General features: G+C 36.2%; 1 protein-coding gene across 7 annotated transcripts in view; it reads right to left on the reverse strand.

Annotated features, from left to right (window-relative positions):
• PACS2 (phosphofurin acidic cluster sorting protein 2) overlaps window positions 1-17,287 on the reverse strand; it is a 298,609-nt gene that overhangs the window by 33,968 nt on the left and 247,354 nt on the right. For 4 of the 7 annotated variants that reach the window (XM_043985954.1, XM_043985953.1, XM_043985952.1 and 1 more), the window contains exons 18-19: window positions 15,650-15,758; window positions 2,754-2,786 (exon numbers count right to left, since the gene is read on the reverse strand). In XM_043985954.1, the coding sequence (XP_043841889.1) occupies window positions 2,754-2,786; window positions 15,650-15,758 (142 nt within the window). The remainder of the gene's footprint in view (window positions 1-2,753; window positions 2,787-15,649; window positions 15,759-17,287) is intronic. The other 3 variants (XM_043985957.1, XM_043985956.1, XM_043985955.1) reach the window with 1 other exon arrangement.

Below are 17,287 nucleotides of genomic sequence, written 5' to 3' on the forward strand. Positions count from 1 at the left end.
GAAAGAACTGCCATATTTGTTAATCACACTCTTAACATTGGCAACTCAGTACAAATGTCATAATTAGTTTTTCTTCTCAAAGAAGGAAGCATCTATTTTCAGATGAGGAGCTTGTTTTTCTCTTCCCACTGTCTTCTGGGGAGAGGCCTTGGTTTAAATGTTTTTTGAGATTAATTTGTTTATATGGATGGATCAAGCTAGAGGGACAGAAAAATAAGGGTGTTTTCTGATAAGAGGGGGATAACACCTTGCATGTCAAAATCTAAGAATGTGCAACGAAATGGCACATTTTATTAACATCAGTGAGCTTTTCTTCCTGTTCATGCATCTCAGGGCTACCTACTAGGCCAGTATTTGAGAATGATGTGACTCAATAACTATAAAGCCTTCCACTCATCACAATGTGTCACCCAGTGTAAAACAGGAGAGACAGAGAGGGGAAATACATTCACTTATTTTTCTCCCTAAAGCACAATCCTCTCCCTTTGGAATAATATTTTTGGAGTCAAACTTAGCAAGAAACACTAAGAAAAAGCTTCCACATGATGCACAGCATGTTCACAAGCAGGACGTGCTTCAAGCCTCTTGTCATACCAAACAAAGAGAGAGGAGACAAAATAATACAGGTCAGATGTGGTTATCAATCTTGATTTAAAAATGGGTTGAAAAAAGGTCTATATAGTTTTGGTCAGTACAAAACTCCAGGAGGGTGTGGATAGGTGCACACCATGACTGGTCTTTTCCCCAAGGCAATAAAGGCTTGTTTATCAGAGCAAATGTAGGGATACCAAAGTTGTTTCTCTACTTTACATTATTTAAATTATAAAAGAAAAGCAACTTCCAGGAAGTAGCTCTTTTCCCAGAATACATAGCTCTTTTAAAAAAAAAAAAATCAATGACCTGAGAATTGTGGAGGCAAGAATGCTGAATGGAAAAAATTAGGTTAAATCTGCTATTCTTTCTTCTTAGACTTGAGAGTTACATCACATTTTCAAATATGCCAGCCACTTGGGGAATGGCATATTATGCCAAAGTAAGAGTAAAACAAACTTTCAACTTTAGAACAATCCTCAATTATTTAGGAAAAAAACAACAACAAACAACTAAGGAAATAAAGCAGGAAGAAGGGGACTTATCCATTATTGTGATTCAAGTGAGGAGCTTTTCTTATTCTCTAGGCAAGCACAATCAACCCTAATTGAGGATAAAATGGCAATCTCATTCATTGGGGGTGGGGCAATGAGGATTAAGTGACTTGCCCAAGGTCACACAGCTAGTAAGTGTCCTGTCTGAGGCTGGATTTGAACTCAGGTCCTCCTGACTCCAGGGCTGTGCCACCTAGCTGCACCCTGCCCCCCCAGCAATCTTATTCTAAAAGGCATCTCAGCTCAGAGAACAGAGAATGTTTTCATAAGCTACAGTTAGAAAAATTCTTTGCTGATGAAGATTATTTTTATAATGCGAAGTTTACAATGTGGATATTCACTCTGATAGGTAATGTTAGATCTCAACATTCCCATCTTCCCACTACAAAGACCGTAATTTATTACAGTTATAGATTAACATAGTCTGTACTGGCATCTGAGCAATTCTCTGGGTTGGGCTGAAAAGATCTGACAGAAATCACAAATTGGTACAGGGTAATATTCTTAATTCATCTTTCAGAATGCAAGAGAAACCAAGGGAGAGCAAATAAAGCAGCACAAACATAAAAGGCCTTTTAAATTTCATCCATAACTAAGAACCAGGGAAGTAAGTAAAGTTATTAAATCCATGCCTTAGGCCTTCTAGGAGTTCATCCTCCAGACCAGAATTGTCTAATTCTCTCTCTTTTTTACTATTGTAGCAAATGTTTCTCCCCCCATTAAATTGGGCATCGTTATTACATAGAATTCCATGTATGTATGTATGTATGTATGTATGTATGTATGTATGTATGTATGTATGTATGTATGTATGTATGTATTAATCAAAAAGAGCCACATACTTTACCCTCTATAATTCTATCAAAACTTTCCAGCTCACCTAAGAGAAATACTTAGATGTCACTGTAGATTAGCAGTATCAAGGTTTTATCTGTGGTTGACCTTTGGAGACTATAGCTAATCTCAAACTCTTCCCTTCTTCCTGGGAAAAATAAAATAGTAGATTTTTTTTTCTTTTCTGATCCCAAATGAGCTTGATGTAAAGGCAAGAGGATATTTTACTGCAAAATTCCAGCAGCATTAAGTCTGAATTCTGGGATTCCAAAGATCCCCCTGTTTTTCTAATGGAATGTGTTCAAAATTTTTACAAACTGCTCTTCTTGTAAGCTGCTCTTTATGGTTTAGAATATGTGAGACAGGAATAAGGCAAACTGTCTTGCTTTTCAAATTACATAGCAGCTCTGTGAAGGTACAACTAAAGGTGACAAAAATTATGTTATCTTTCCTTTTGATTTCTTATATATAATAACATCATCCATAAAACTATTTCTTGCACCTTTCCCAAACTAACTTACTGTGATATTACACATACAAGCTTGATATTGGTTAACAGCAAAGTGTCCATTAGTGTATACTCTAGAAAGGAGATAAAATATAGAGTTATTTTGTGACAAAAATACTGGGAGCACTAAGACAAAAAATTCAATTTGGAATGCAAAGTATAAATTAAGTATCCCAACCTGCAAAAACTGTTAAACAAGACTTAAAAGACCAGCCTGGGGAAAGCACAAAAAAGAGGAGGGAGAATGAATTTAGAAAGATTAATACCTTAAGGTAAAATCAAAATGAAAGTTCTTTTTCCTTTTCAGAAAGCCACCAAAAGAAAAAAAAAACACATGTTATTACACTTACCAGGGGAAACAACCCATCAACTGAAAAACAATATATAGTCTGTTTCTTCGCTACCTTTTAAAAAAAGTCCTTTAAATCAGAATCCTTAAGCAACAGAATTACCAGGAAATATCACACTGGCATGCCATTCTCATTATTCTAGTTAAGAGGGGACTTAACCTACCTTTCCCTGCAATTAGTAGTCTGTCTTTAAAACAAGCCTTAAATAAGCCTATCAATAAAATTTAATGAACTTTTCATTATTAAATAACACAAGATGTGTCATTAAAGTGCTATATAAATGTTAGATGTTATTATTTTCATATATGTAAGTAGATCTTATTCATTTGATTAGACTGTTGTTTCTTCGAGGGCAGGACCATATCAAGTAGTATGAATTATTTGGGACAAAGGAAATTAATTAAATGTATTGATTTATATAGTAAACATTCAAATTTTTCATCTTTAACATTTAAAAAACATGTAATATGTCCTCCTTTCACTTTACCTGTTTTACATAATTTGGAACTGAATTCACAAGATTTTGACATACTTTTCAATCCTTCATCATGAAACTACATTTTTATTATATCTCTATTAAGTGTACCTTTAACTTTTTTCAAATCTAGCCTTAATTATAGCCCACAATTTTTAATAGTTCTTAAATTATATGAGTTCTTAGCATGTTTATATCCTTCTCTTGGGTACATTTCTTTTTTCTTTTTTTCTTTTTGGTGCAGGGCAATGAGGGGTTTAGTGACTTGCCCAGGGTCACGCAGCTAGCAACTGTCAAGTGTGTGAGGCCGGATTTGAACTCAGGTCCTCCTGAATCCAGGACCGGTGATTTATCCACTGCGCCACCTAGCTGCCCCTTGGGTACATTTTTAAACTTTTCATGACATATAACATGGTGTATGTAAGACTGTGTTGCAGTTTTCCATCTCCATTTAGGAATTAATATAATTCTAGAATTATTTTACTTAGTATATCAGAATATTTATCAAAGTTTATAATTCCCTCAAAGGAAATAAGATTTGAAGACCTAATGGATGTAAAAAAAATTCTCAAAGCATTTTTGGGGTGGATGTTTTACAATCTGATCAAGATACCCCGATCTTGAAAACATTTTAATTTTTGTACAGCCTTGAATGAAGAGATAAGTTTCATTAGTAAAAATTACCTCCCCCCCCCTTTTCAGTACTCTAGTCTTTCTATATTGTCTTGTTTGTGACAAGTGTTATTTTCATAGCAATGTTTAGCTGTGGTTAAAGTCCATCTTTCCTTCCTTCCTCCCTTCTTTCCATCCTTCCTTTCTTCCTTTTTTTACTGGTCTTCTCCATATAGTTTCAACTACAAGAAGCCTATGCTACATTATAGAGGATGCAATAACAACCCCTTCAGATGTCAGTTCCTCTGAAGGCCTTTGTTTTGTTTTCTGAGGATTAATTAACTTATTTCAAAGTAATAGTTTGTCATTCTTGATGTCATTTTTCATTTTCAATGTACTTTGTGGGCTTAAATGACTCTTGAAAAAGGTTGACTTTCCCACACCAATAGCTGCTGCATTATCTTTAGGAGCTAAAACTTCTGCATATATCTTTGGATGTATGCATATATCTATTTTTTAAAAAAGATAGAATTAAAAATATAACAAAAGTTAGTAACAAAATACATATTTATGGCACATAATCTAGCACTCAACTGAGAGAGAATAAAGTTAAGGGTGAGGGAACCACCTCAATCTGGTTTTATCTATTCAAGATCAGATGTTCTAGGTCAGCCTAGTGTAAGAAAAAGCCTACCTGCATAACCAGTGTTGTTACAAAATGAAACCAAAAACCAAACCAAACCAAAACAGAAAATACCCCTCACCCTTGGATCACGTCCACCATTCATTACCTTTGTTCCTATACAGATAATGGTGAACATAGATGGAGAAAATCATACAACCATTGAGACTGGATTCACTCAAAATTTATGTTTGTTGTTCAGTTACTTCAGTTATTTCTGACTCTTGGTCAGACCTCATTTGGGGTTTTCTTGGCAAAGATACTGGAGTGGTTTGTCATTTCCTTCTCCAGCTCACTTTACAGATGAGGAACTGAGGCAAATGGTTAAATGACTTACCCAGGGTCACATAGTTACTGAGTGTCTAAGGCAGGATTTGAACTCATGAAGATGAGTCTTCCTCATTCTAAGCCCAGTGCTCTATCTACTGGTGCCACCTAGCTTTATTAAAAAAAAAAAAGTTATACCACTTCAACTGCTGCTCTCAATTCTCAAGACCCTCAATGCTACTAGTGATCTTTTTTTTTTTTTTTTAGTGAGGCAATGGGGGTTAAGTGACTTGCCCAGGGTCACACAGCTAGTAAGTATTAAGTGTCTGAGGCCGGATTTGAACTCAGGTACTCCTGACTCCAGGGCCGGTGCTCTATCCACTGTGCCATCTAGCTGCCCCACTAGTGATCTTAATTATACCTCCTTTATCAACTCACTATCCTATTCTCCATAGTGGCTTTCCCAAACCTTTTCATCTTTTCTCTTTCCCTAATTTCTCCCCCTTCCCCAACCTCTCAGCTTACTTCATATTTTGCAGAAAAAATTGAGGCTGTCATAAGTGTTTTCTCCCCTGTTCCTCATCTTTTCATTCATGTGCCTTCTGCCATTATAATGTCCTTCACCCCTGTCTCACATGATTAATTAGCCTTAGCTCTTATGAAGGCTAACCCTTCTACCTGCTCAAGCAATTTCATTTCAAGCACCTTCAATAAAGCAGTACCTTCCACCCTCTGATCTCCCCCAATCCCCTTCCCAATCCATTTCTTTTATTTTTTTTCTTTTTAAATGATAAACATTTGTATTTAAAGTTTTGAGTTTCAAATTCTATCTCCCTTTTCCTCCCTCTCCTCCTCATCCTTGAGGTGGTAGGCAATCAGATATAGGCTATATATGTGCAACTATGTAAAACATTATCATATTAGTCATTCTGTACAAAACTTGAAAAAAAAGCAAAAAATGAAAGAAAGTGAAAAATAGCATGCTTTAGTCTGTGTTCCATCAATAGCAGTTCTTTCTTTGGAGGTAGACAGTATGTTTCATCAAGAATCCTTTGGGATTGTCTTGGATCACAGTATTGTTGAGAATAATTAATTCATTCACAGTTCTTCATCAAATAATATTGATGTCTCTGTATACAATGTTCTGTTGGATCTGCTCTCTTCACTATACATCAGTTCATACAAGTCTTTTTAGGCCTTTCTGAAATCATCTTGCTTGTCGTTTCTTATAGCACAATAATATTCCATTACCATCATATGCCACAGCTTGTTTAGCCATTGTTTCCCCAATTGATGGGTATTCCTTTGATTTCTAATTCTTAGCCACCACAAAAAGAGCTGCTGGAAATATTTTTGTACAAATAGGTTTTTTTCTCTTTTTTGGGAGGTTTTTAGGATATAAACCCAGCAGGGGTATTGCTGGATTAAAGGGTATGCCAGTTTTACAGCCCTTTGGGCATAATTCCAAATTGGTCTCCAGAAGGGCTGGATCAGTTTACAAATTCACCAACAATTAAATAGTGTCCTGATTTTCCCTGTGGGCCTAAGGCCACAGGGCAGCACCAGTAACCAGTGCAGCACCAAATAAACAGCCAGGACTTATAGCCCCTGGCACAAGAAACTTGGGACAGTGCCCCTTCCACCCCAGAAGCAGAGCTCAAATTTAAAAGTAAGGAAAAAAGGCTGGAAAAAATAAGCAAAAAACAATAGAAAAAGAATCTGACTATAGAAAGTTATGGTAATAGGAAAGATCAAGAAAAAACTCATAAGAGTAAAACAATATCAAAACACCTATGGGAACCCCCCCCCAAAAAAACCCCAAAACAAAATGGAAGGTGGTCTCAAGGCCAGAAAGAACTCATAGAAGAGCTCAAAAGGGAGTTTAAAAATCAAATAGGAGAGGTAGAAGAAAAATTGGAAAAAGAAATGAGAGTGATGCAAGATTTATGAAAAAAAGAGTCAACAGCCTGGAAAAAGAAAACACTTGCTTAAAAAGTAGAATTGGCCAAATGGAAAAGGAGATACAAAAGCTAACTGAGGGATGTAATTCCTTAAAAATTAGAATTAGATAAGTGGAAGCTAATGACTTAAGACAATAAGAATCAAATAAAATCAAAAGAAATTAAAAAAAAAACAGAAGAAAATGTAAAATAACTCATTGGAAAAACAAGTGACCTCGAAAACAGAGCCAGGAGAGATAATGTAAGAATCACTGGATGACCTGAAAACGATAATCAAAAGAAGGACTTGGACAGCCATCTTTCAAGAAATTATCAAGGAAAACTGCCCTGATCTCCTTGAACCAGAGGGTAAAATAGGCAGTGAAAGAATCTACTAATTACCACAAGAAAGAGATCCCTAAATGAAGACTCCAAAGAACATTATAGTCAAATTTCAGAACTATCAGGAAAGGGAAAATTATGGCAAGTGGCCAGAAAGAAAGAATTCAAAATAGAGGAGCCACTATCAGGATTATATAGGACTTAGAAGTTGCAACATTAAAGGATCCAAGGTCATGGGACATGATATTGTCGAAGGCAAAGGAGTTAAGACTACAAATAAGAATCACCCACCTGGCCAAATTGAGCATAATACTTCAAGGGAAAGGATTTCAAGTTTTCATAAAGAGAAGAGCAGAACTCAACAGAAAAATTTGATCTCCAATATCAAGAATCAAGAGAAGCATAAAAAGGTAAAAAAGGAAAAAGAAAACATAAGGGATTCAATAGAGCTAAATTACTGACATCCCTACATGGGAAGATGATACTTGTAATTCTTAAGAACTATACCACTAATAGTGCAGCTAGAAGGAATATAGACAGAGAATATGGGTATAAAAGGTGAATCTGAAGGAATAACATAAAAAAGAATTAAGGGATGAGAAAGAGGAGTACACTAGGTACAGATGGAAAGGAGTAGAATGGGATAAATTATTTCACATGAAGAGGCAGGAAAGACCTATTACAGTGGAGGGAAAGATGAGAGGGTGGGTGATGGGCATTGCTTGAACCTTACTCTCATCAGAATTGGCTCAAAGAGGAAATAGTAGGTTTAATCCTATCTTACCCAACAGGGAAGTAGGAGGGGAAAAGATTAAGTAAGGAGGAGGGAGGACTAACAGAAGGGAGGATAGATCGGGGGGAAGCAGTAGACCGAAGCAAAACAATGGTGAGGAGGGAAAGGGTGCATGAAGAGAGAGGATAAACAGGAAGAAAAATAGGTTGGAGGGAAATACACAATTAGTAATCACAATTGTGTATGTGAATGGGATGAACTCTTCCATAAAATGGAAACATAGTAAAGGGGTTCAAAAACTAGAATCCTACAATATGTAGTTTACTAGAAATATATTTGAAGCAGAGAGACACACACAGTAAAGGTAAGGAGGTGGAGAAGAATCTGTTATGCTTCAATTGAGATAAAAAAAAAAAAGCAGAGGTAGCAATCCTGATCTCAGACAAAGCAAAAGCAAAACCAGATCTAGTTAAAAGAGATAAGGAAGGGAACTACACTTTACTAAAAGGTACCAAAGACAATGAAGTAATATCAGTACTGAACATATATGCACCAAGCATCCAAATTATTATTATTTTTTTTGGTAAGGCAATAGGGGTCAAGTTACTTGCCCAGGGTCACATAGCTAGTAAGTGTCAAGTGTCTGAGGCCGGATTTGAACTCAGGTCCTCCTGAATCCAGGGCCGGTGCTCTATCCACTGTGCCACCTAGCTGCCCCAAGCATCCAAATTCTTAAAGGAAGTTTGAAAAGCCAAATTGGCTAAATGAAAAAGGAGGTACAAAAGCTCTCTGACAAAAATAACTGTCTAAGAATTAGGATTGAACAAATGGAAGCTAGTAACTTTATGAGAAACCAAGTCACAATAAAAAAAAAATCCAAATGAATAAAAAAATAGAGGGCAATGTGAAATATCTCCTTGGAAAAACAGCTGACCTAGAAAATAGATCCAGGAGAGATAATTTGAAAATTATTGGACTACCTGAAAACCATGATCAAAACAAGAGCTTAGACATCATCTTTCAAGATACTGTCAGGGAAAATTGCCCTGATATTCTAGAAACAGAAGGTAAGATAAAAATTGAAAGAATCCACTGATCACCCCTTGAAAGAGATCCCCAAAGGAAAACTTCCAGGAACATTATAGCCAAATTCCAGAGCTCCCAGATCAAGGAGAAAATATTGTAAGCAGCCATAAAGAAACAATTCAAGCACTATGGAGCCACAGTCAGGATAGCACAAGATCTATCAGCTTTTACATTAAAGGATTGAAGGGCATGGAATATGATATTCCAGAGGGCAAAGGAACTGGGATTACAACCAAGAATCACCTACTGAGCAAAACTGAGTATAATCTTTCAGAGGAAAAAATAGGACTTCAATGAAAAAGAGGACTTTTAGGCATTTGTGATGAAAAGACCTGAACTGAATGGCAAATTTGACTTTCAAATACAAGACCCTAGAGAAGCATAAAAAGGTAAACAAGAAAAAGAAATCAAGAGGATCAAGAGGGATGTTAAAAAGTTAAACTGTAGGGGGCAGCTAGGTGGTGTAGTGGATAAAGCACCAGCCCTGGATTCAGGAGGACCTGAGTTCAAATCCGGCCTCAGACACTTGACACTTACTAGCTGTGTGACCCTGGGCAAGTTACTTAACCCCCACTGCCCGGCAAAAAAAAAAAAAAAAAAGGTTAAACTGTTTACATTCCTAAATGGGAAGATGGTATGTCTAACTCATAAGAGCTTTCTCAGTATTAGGGCAGATGATAGGAATAAATTTAGACAGAAGGTACAGGGGGGAATTAATTATGAAGGGATGATAATATGTAAAATATTTTTTGTTTATCTTTTTTTTTTTTTTTTTGGTGAGGAGATAGGAGTTGAGTGACATGCTTGGGATTGCACATTGGGTGACTGTCTTATGTGTGAGGCTGAATTTGGGCTTGGGTCCTCCTGAGTCCAGGGTGGGTACTTTGTCCACTGTGTCACCTAGCTGCCCCATGATGACATCTTTAGGGTAAAATTGAGGGGTGAGAGAGGATTGCACTGGGGGAAGGTGAAGGGGAGAGGTAGAATGGGGTGAAATTCCACATGAAAGAAGCAGGAAAGGGCTTATGGAATGGGGGCGAGATGAGGGAGGAGTGGAGCAGTGAATAAGCTTATTCACTGCTCCACTCCTCATCAGAATGGCTCAAAGACCTTAATCTCCTCAGAGTTGGCTCAAGGAGAGAATTAAATATACACTCCATTGGGTGGAGTAATCTATCTAACCCTGCAGGAAAGTAGGAAGGGAAGGGGATAAGGAGGGAGGGATAAAAGAAGGGAGGGCAGATTGGGGGAGGGGGCAGTCAGAAGCAAATCCCTTTTGAGGAGGGGTAGGGTGAGAGAAGATAGAAAACAGAGTAAATATCATAGGGGAGGGAATAGGATAGAGGGAAACAGTTAACAATAGTAATTTGAAAAAAATTTGAAGTAGAGGCAAGAGTAATATAAGATGATGATTGATTGATTAGATGAAGACGAGAATTAATTGATGAGGATTAGTTGATGATGAGGACTGACTGATGATGAGGATTAATTGATGAAGATGGGGATTGATTGATGATGATGAGAACTTATTGATGATGATTGATGAACATGATGATAAAACGTATGGGATTTATTTTGCTGGGCTATTGTGAAGAAAATTCTCTGTCAGGTATAAGGTACTACATAAATGTTATCTATTACTATTGTTGCAAGAATTAACCTCATTTGTTATAAAGAAATCTCTCCAAAAAGTACTATATAAAGTTCTATATGAAAAGAATGATGAGCAGGATGCTATCACAAAAACCCAGAAAGACCTACATGAGCTGATGCAATGTGAAATGTACTGTATACAAAAATAACAGCAATAATGCAATGATCTGCTGTGAATGACTTGGTTATTTTCATCAATGCAATGAACCAAGACAACTTTGAAGGTCTTATGAAAAATGCAGTCCATCTACAGAGAGAGAACTAATGGTGTCTGAACACAGATTAAAGCATAATTTTTTGTTAGTTCCTTTATCTGTTTTCTTTCACAACTTGGATAATGTGGAAATGTTTTGCACAACTTTTCATGCATAGCTTATATTAAATTGCTTGAGTTCTTGTGGTGGGGGGGAGGGGAGGAAGAGAATTTTTGTTGTTGTTGTTGTTGTTTTTTTTTTTAGTGAGGCAATTGGGGTTAAGTGACTTGCCCAGGGTCACACAGCTAGTAAGTGTTAAGTGTCTGAGGCCAGATTTGAACTCAGGTACTCCTGACTCCAGGGCCGGTGCTCTATCCACTGCGCCATCTAGCTGCCCCCGAGGAAGAGAATTTGGAACAAAAAATCTTAAAAAAAATCTGATGTCAAAATTTGTATTTACATGTAATTTGGAAAAATAAAATTCTAAAATAAAAAAATGCAAATTAAAATAACACTGAGGTATCATCTCACACCTATCAGATTAACTAATATGCCCAAACCTCAAAATGATAAATGTTGGAGAGGATATGAGAAAATTGGGACACTGATGCACTGTTGGTGAAGTTGTGAACTGATCCAATCATTCTGGAGAGCAATTTGGAACTATGTCCAAAGGGCAACAAAACTGTGCAAACCTGTTGTACTAGGTCTTTATCCTAAAGAGATCATAAAAAAGGGAAAAGGACCCACATGTACAAAAATATTTATAGCAGCTCTTTTTGTGGTGGCAAGAAACTGAACATTAAGAGGATGCCCATCAATTGGGGAATGGCTAAACAAGATGTAGTATATGACTATAATGGAATACTATTGGCTAATAAGAAATGATGAATAGGCAGATTAAAAAAAAACAGAAAAAACTTTGAAAAGACTTCCATGAATTGATGCAAAGTAAAATGAACAAACCTGGAAAATATTGTGTGATGATCAACTGTGAATGACTCAGCTCTTCTCAGCAACACAATGATTCAAGATAATTACAAAGGACTCATGATGTAAGATGCTATCCATATCCAGATAAAGAACTGATGAACTCTGAATGCAGATTGAAGCATATTTTTTCACTTTATTTGTTTGTGGTTTTGTCCTTTTGGTCTGTTTCTTCTTTCACAACTGTGACTAATATGGAAATATATTTTACATGATTGCACACATATAACTTATGTCAAATTGCTTGCCATTTTAGGAAGAAGGGAGAAAGAAAAATCTGGAACTCAAAATCTTGTAAAAATGAATGCTAAAAATTGTCTATATATATATATAATTGGGAAAAATAAAACACTACTAAAATATTATTTGTTAAACAGGATGGCTCTAAGTGAGGAAGAGGGTCAGGATACTAGGAAAAATTATGGTAATGTAAAAAAAGACATTAAAAACTTATTTTCAAAAAAGGGAGACATGGGGTAAAAGGAAATATACTGGTTGAGAAGATCCAGACTAAAAAGAAAGATCAGAGGCTTATTTGACTTGGTGGGAAGGAGGAGGAGAAAGAACCTCTTTTTCATCCCTATCCAAAAAGTCTGAAGATGAGACTTCCCACTGGTGACAGTAAAAGTGTTCTTAGAATAGCAGTAGTTAGTGGTAGCATCTCTATCATGAGTTGAGATACACATTGAAGACAAACTAGATGCTTTGATGAGAGGCAGTTTCATCACTCTATAAGTAATCCAGTAGAAAGCTACATTATATATAGAAGGAAATATAAGTAGAGTTGCTATCAACTGATAACTAATGGGAGAACACACAGGTGCAGGTTCATGGTAGTAGAGAAAATATCCTTTCATCCCTCAAAGTTACTCCAAGAAACATGAGGGGAGCAGTAGCCAGCTATCCTCTGGAGACCTAACCTGCCACTGTGAGCAGGGTTGGAAGAATAAGCTTCAGACCCACTATCATACTAGTGAAGCCACTATTAGCAAGGCCTTTACGGAACACATTATTATTCCTTATGGACTTGTTTGTACCTTTGGTTCTAGTCAAGATACCAATTTGATTGAAGACCTGACATTAGCATTACTTTCACTGGATTTTCCATCTCCCATATTGCTAATATAGAAAGCCAAAGTGGACACTGGCTTTTGTCATCACACCCCAAACTGGGTGTACTAAGGCATCTTGTTTCCTAGGGGCTGTGTCCTTGATAAATTAGCTCTATTCCAAAAAGGGGGAGGGCTCTCAACTCTAGCCATTCACTGCATCTAGCCTTTAGGAAGACTTATTTGGTTAAGATAGACTACTTTTGGCTATGGACCCAGCTGACGACCCCCAGCAATACTACCTTATTCTGTTCTCTGTATGGGATTGCCTAGTACTTAAGGTTTTTGTTCTCTCAGAAGGTTCTGCATAAATCAGAGAAATGGTTTACATCTCCCTTTAATTCACAGGAATTCTTTCACCCAAGGATGATTTGGACAGTTCTTTCCTAGAAGAGGGTTTGGGGAACAAGTGGTAGAACTACTCTGAAGGGCTTTACTTTTTAATGATACGTGGGAGGTGAAATTACCATTTATAGTCATAATGAAAGGGAGTTCCCTTGGAGGAAGAGGAGGACCCTTGGGCTAATTTGGTGGTTTTTATTCCACAGAGAGCCTTCATCAAATTCTCATAGAACATTTCTGTTATATTTGTCTAGGCAGTGATGGAAAACGAGATATAATTCGGGATAATATATAAACCTTTGTCCAGTCATTAAAGGAAGAGAAAAAGAAGATTTTTACCTTACAATTCAGCCCTGTGAATATAGTAAAGATGTCTAAGATAAACTTTTCTCTCTTTTTTTCTTTTATTTTGATTTCTATTTAGAGTAAAAAAAAATTCCAAAGAACTTAGTCTTTGATATGATATCATGTGCTCTGATATGGTTTTTGGATTTTTCCAATCATGAAAATGGCACTCAAACATCTTTTCTGAAATGTATGTGTGTGTGTATGTATATGTGTATGTATGTGTATATATGTATGTTTGTGTGTGTCTATGTATGTATTAGGTTTTCAAAAAATATTATTTGAATTCAATTACAAGGACCTTTTGGTAGCTTGATTTACTAAGGGAAATCTAGAAATAAAGGAGCAAAGCATTTTTACCTTTCCATATCTGTGTAGCTCCTAATTTTCCTCTAAAATATGTGTGCAATGGTGTGCAAAGGCTCAGGACAAACAATAATTTTTATATGGTTTCATCAAAAAGTGAGCTCTTTGAGAGCAGGGATTTTCTTTTACCTTACTTTGTATCCCCAGATCTTAGCACACTGTCTGAAACATAGGATGCTTATTGACTGACATTTTGTGACAGAAATGCTCTTGCTTCTATTGTCACGAGGCTAACTCAGAACATCTGATTTTGACTAGATAATACTGAATTAAGTTGGTATTTCCACTTTTGTTTGGCTCTCTGTCAACTGACAGCTGGATTATACGATTGTTCCCCGTTGTTTTTTTAAAAATTCTGTTGTTTTTATGAAAAGGTGTTACTTCAAGGAAAAGATCTTGATTCTTTTTCTTTCTTTTTAAAAAATTCTATGGCAACATAGAAAACTCCAAATACTATATCCAGAACAACATGGTCCAAGAGTTCTAGTTCTTAAACAGTACCTCTCAACAACTATTAGAGATTCTCAAACAATTATTGGAATGGGGATGGTCAAGCCTTTCAGGAATCAGTAAATGCAAAAGAAAATGCAGGCAAAAATGAAAAATGACACCAATAATTGAAAAATTATTGGTGTGAAACAGCCTAATTAATCCTCAGAAAACAAAGCAAAGACCTTCAAAGGAATTGGTATCTAGAGGGATTGTTATTGATTCTCTATAGTGCAACATAGGGCTCCTTGAAATTGGAAGGATATAAAGAGGACTAGATTAAAAAACATTTGTTAATCATCAGTATAAGGAAAAAATACTCATCACAAGCAAAGCAATATAAACCCTGGGGTACTGAAGATTGGAAAAAAATAATTTTTATTGATATAATGCACCTAGAAGAAATCTAAGTGTTCCTATAAGATCAGCATATCTTCATCAGACAGTGCAAAATTTACCTCAAAAAAAAAAATTTTTTTTAAACTTCCAATACATCTGGAAGTATTGTTTTCACTACGGAAATTAGATACTTTGGTAAATATTCTGCTATATTGAGAAGTAGACTAGTTCCAGAATTACAGAAATTCCCAAATGGAGATGGAATATTGCAAGACAACTCTGGACTATGTCACATGTCATGAAAGGTTAAGAACAGAAGAGGAAATCAATTCAAGAGGAGATAAATATGATTTGATGACTTCAGATCTTACATAATTTAAACCCAATTGATGAGCTATGTAATCAAGGTTAGATTTGGGGAAAAAAAATATCTATTGTCAAAATGACACTTACTATTCAATAGATGGTTTCATGATAAAAAATTAATGTGTCAAAATCTTTTAAATTCAACGTCATATCATGTAAAACAAGTCATTATAGTAAATGACATTGAAACATTTTGAAAGATGTAAAAAATTATAAGGTTTCCTGCATAAGTCAATAAATTTTAATTATTATGCTTTGTCCCAAGTAATTTACACACCACTCTATGTATGTATTTGTGTGCCTGGATGGTAGGTGAGTCCTAACTCAGGGCATATTCCCTTCAAAGTGCTCTACAAAGGAAAAAGTCAACCCAAAGGAAGTTTACTATTTTGGATAAGTTTTTGTATTTTATTTACATATGCTGTATTGCATTTTTTCACCCCACTGTCATTTCTAGAATAAGGATTAACAACAGATTTTACCTCTTTTGTTTATATGTCAACATAGCTTCGGCAATTGGTAACTGATGGGAACAGTTAGCCCCTGCGATGTACTGTGTTATTCTGGATACAATATCTGGGGTTTCCTGAACTGTAAAAGAATGAAAAGACAGACAATCAGTGTTATTCCTGAATAAGGTTGTGGAAAATGTACCTGTTATTAATTTTCAATTAGATTCAATAAATATTTATTAAGTACTTACTATACGCTAGGTACTGTGCTAAGTGCTGGGGATACAAGAAGAAGCAAAAGATACTCCCTGACCTCAAGGAACTAACAATCTAATGGGGGAGACAAAATACAAATACACAGACAGACACATATAGAGCAAGCATATACAGGAAAAGTATGAATAATTAACAGTTAAGGGAAGGCACTGGAATTAATAAGGGTTGGTGAAGGCTTCCTATAGGAGGTGAGACTTAGTTGGGGACTTAAAGGAAACCAGAGAGATTAGAGTTAGAGAAGGAAAAGCATTCTGAACATGAAGGGCAGGCAGAGAAAATGCCCAGAGTTGAGAGATGGAGTGTCTTGTTTGTGAAACAGCAAGTAGGCCAGTGTCATTGGATGACTGGATATAAGAGTATGATTATTAGTATAGCATCAAAATAAGATAACTAGTGGAAATACTGGTAGTAGCTGATTGAGGGCTAGGATCAGAGATATTTTCATAAGTATAACTTCAATAGAAGTCTACAGATTTCCCTTACACGCAAATCAAATAAATGCTTACTTTTCAACTAACTAACCAATCAACAAGCATTTTCTGGACTTCTCTATTATGTTCCAGGAACTTCCTTCTGGAATATCATTTAAGTCCCTGAACTCATAGCTCACTAGTACTTTCTGCCTTTGAATGCTTTCCATCTGAGTGGAGAGTACAGAGTTCTTTTAAGGACCTCCACTGAATAATGGCACTGAGGCCAGCTTTATTTTCATTTGTTACCCAGCTAGACATCTCCCTGATACCCCTGTGACAGGTAACATTCTTTCTTAACCCCTAACATTCCCCAACCTTTCCTTTTTTAGCTTCTTTTTGTGTATTGTCTTCCTTCATTAGAATGCAAGCTCCTTGAGGGCTTACTTTTCCTTCCATCCCTAGCACTTAGCACAGTGTCTGGCATATAGCAGTTGCTTAACAAATGTTTATTATGTCATCTATTATGTCTCTGACAATGTGCAAGGTGCTAGGAGTACAAAGACAAAAATCAAACAATTCCTGTTCTCAGTTTCCTGGGGGAGATAACATGTACATATATAAGTATATAGTGAATAAACACAAAATAAATACTAGGTATAGGGAGGAAAGGCACTAGTAGTAGAGGGGAGACAAAGTAACATTTACTTTAGAATAAAGTGGTGTTTGAGCAGAGCAAGGAAAGAAAAGAATGATTCTATATAGATGAGGAGGTAAAAAGAAAATATATTTTCTACATGAGGAAATAACCAGTACAAAAGTATGGAGGTGGAAGATGGAATGCTGTGTGTTAAAGAGCAAAACGAGGCCCATTGGGCTGGACTGTGGACTGTGGGCAGGGGAGTAATGTGATATATTACTGGAAATATAGGTGCCAGCTTGTAAGGAACTTTAAAAGCCAAACAGGAATTTATATCTGATC

The sequence above is a fragment of the Dromiciops gliroides genome, chromosome 2 (genome assembly GCF_019393635.1).
Source record: "Dromiciops gliroides isolate mDroGli1 chromosome 2, mDroGli1.pri, whole genome shotgun sequence".
Lineage (NCBI taxonomy): Eukaryota > Metazoa > Chordata > Mammalia > Microbiotheria > Microbiotheriidae > Dromiciops > Dromiciops gliroides.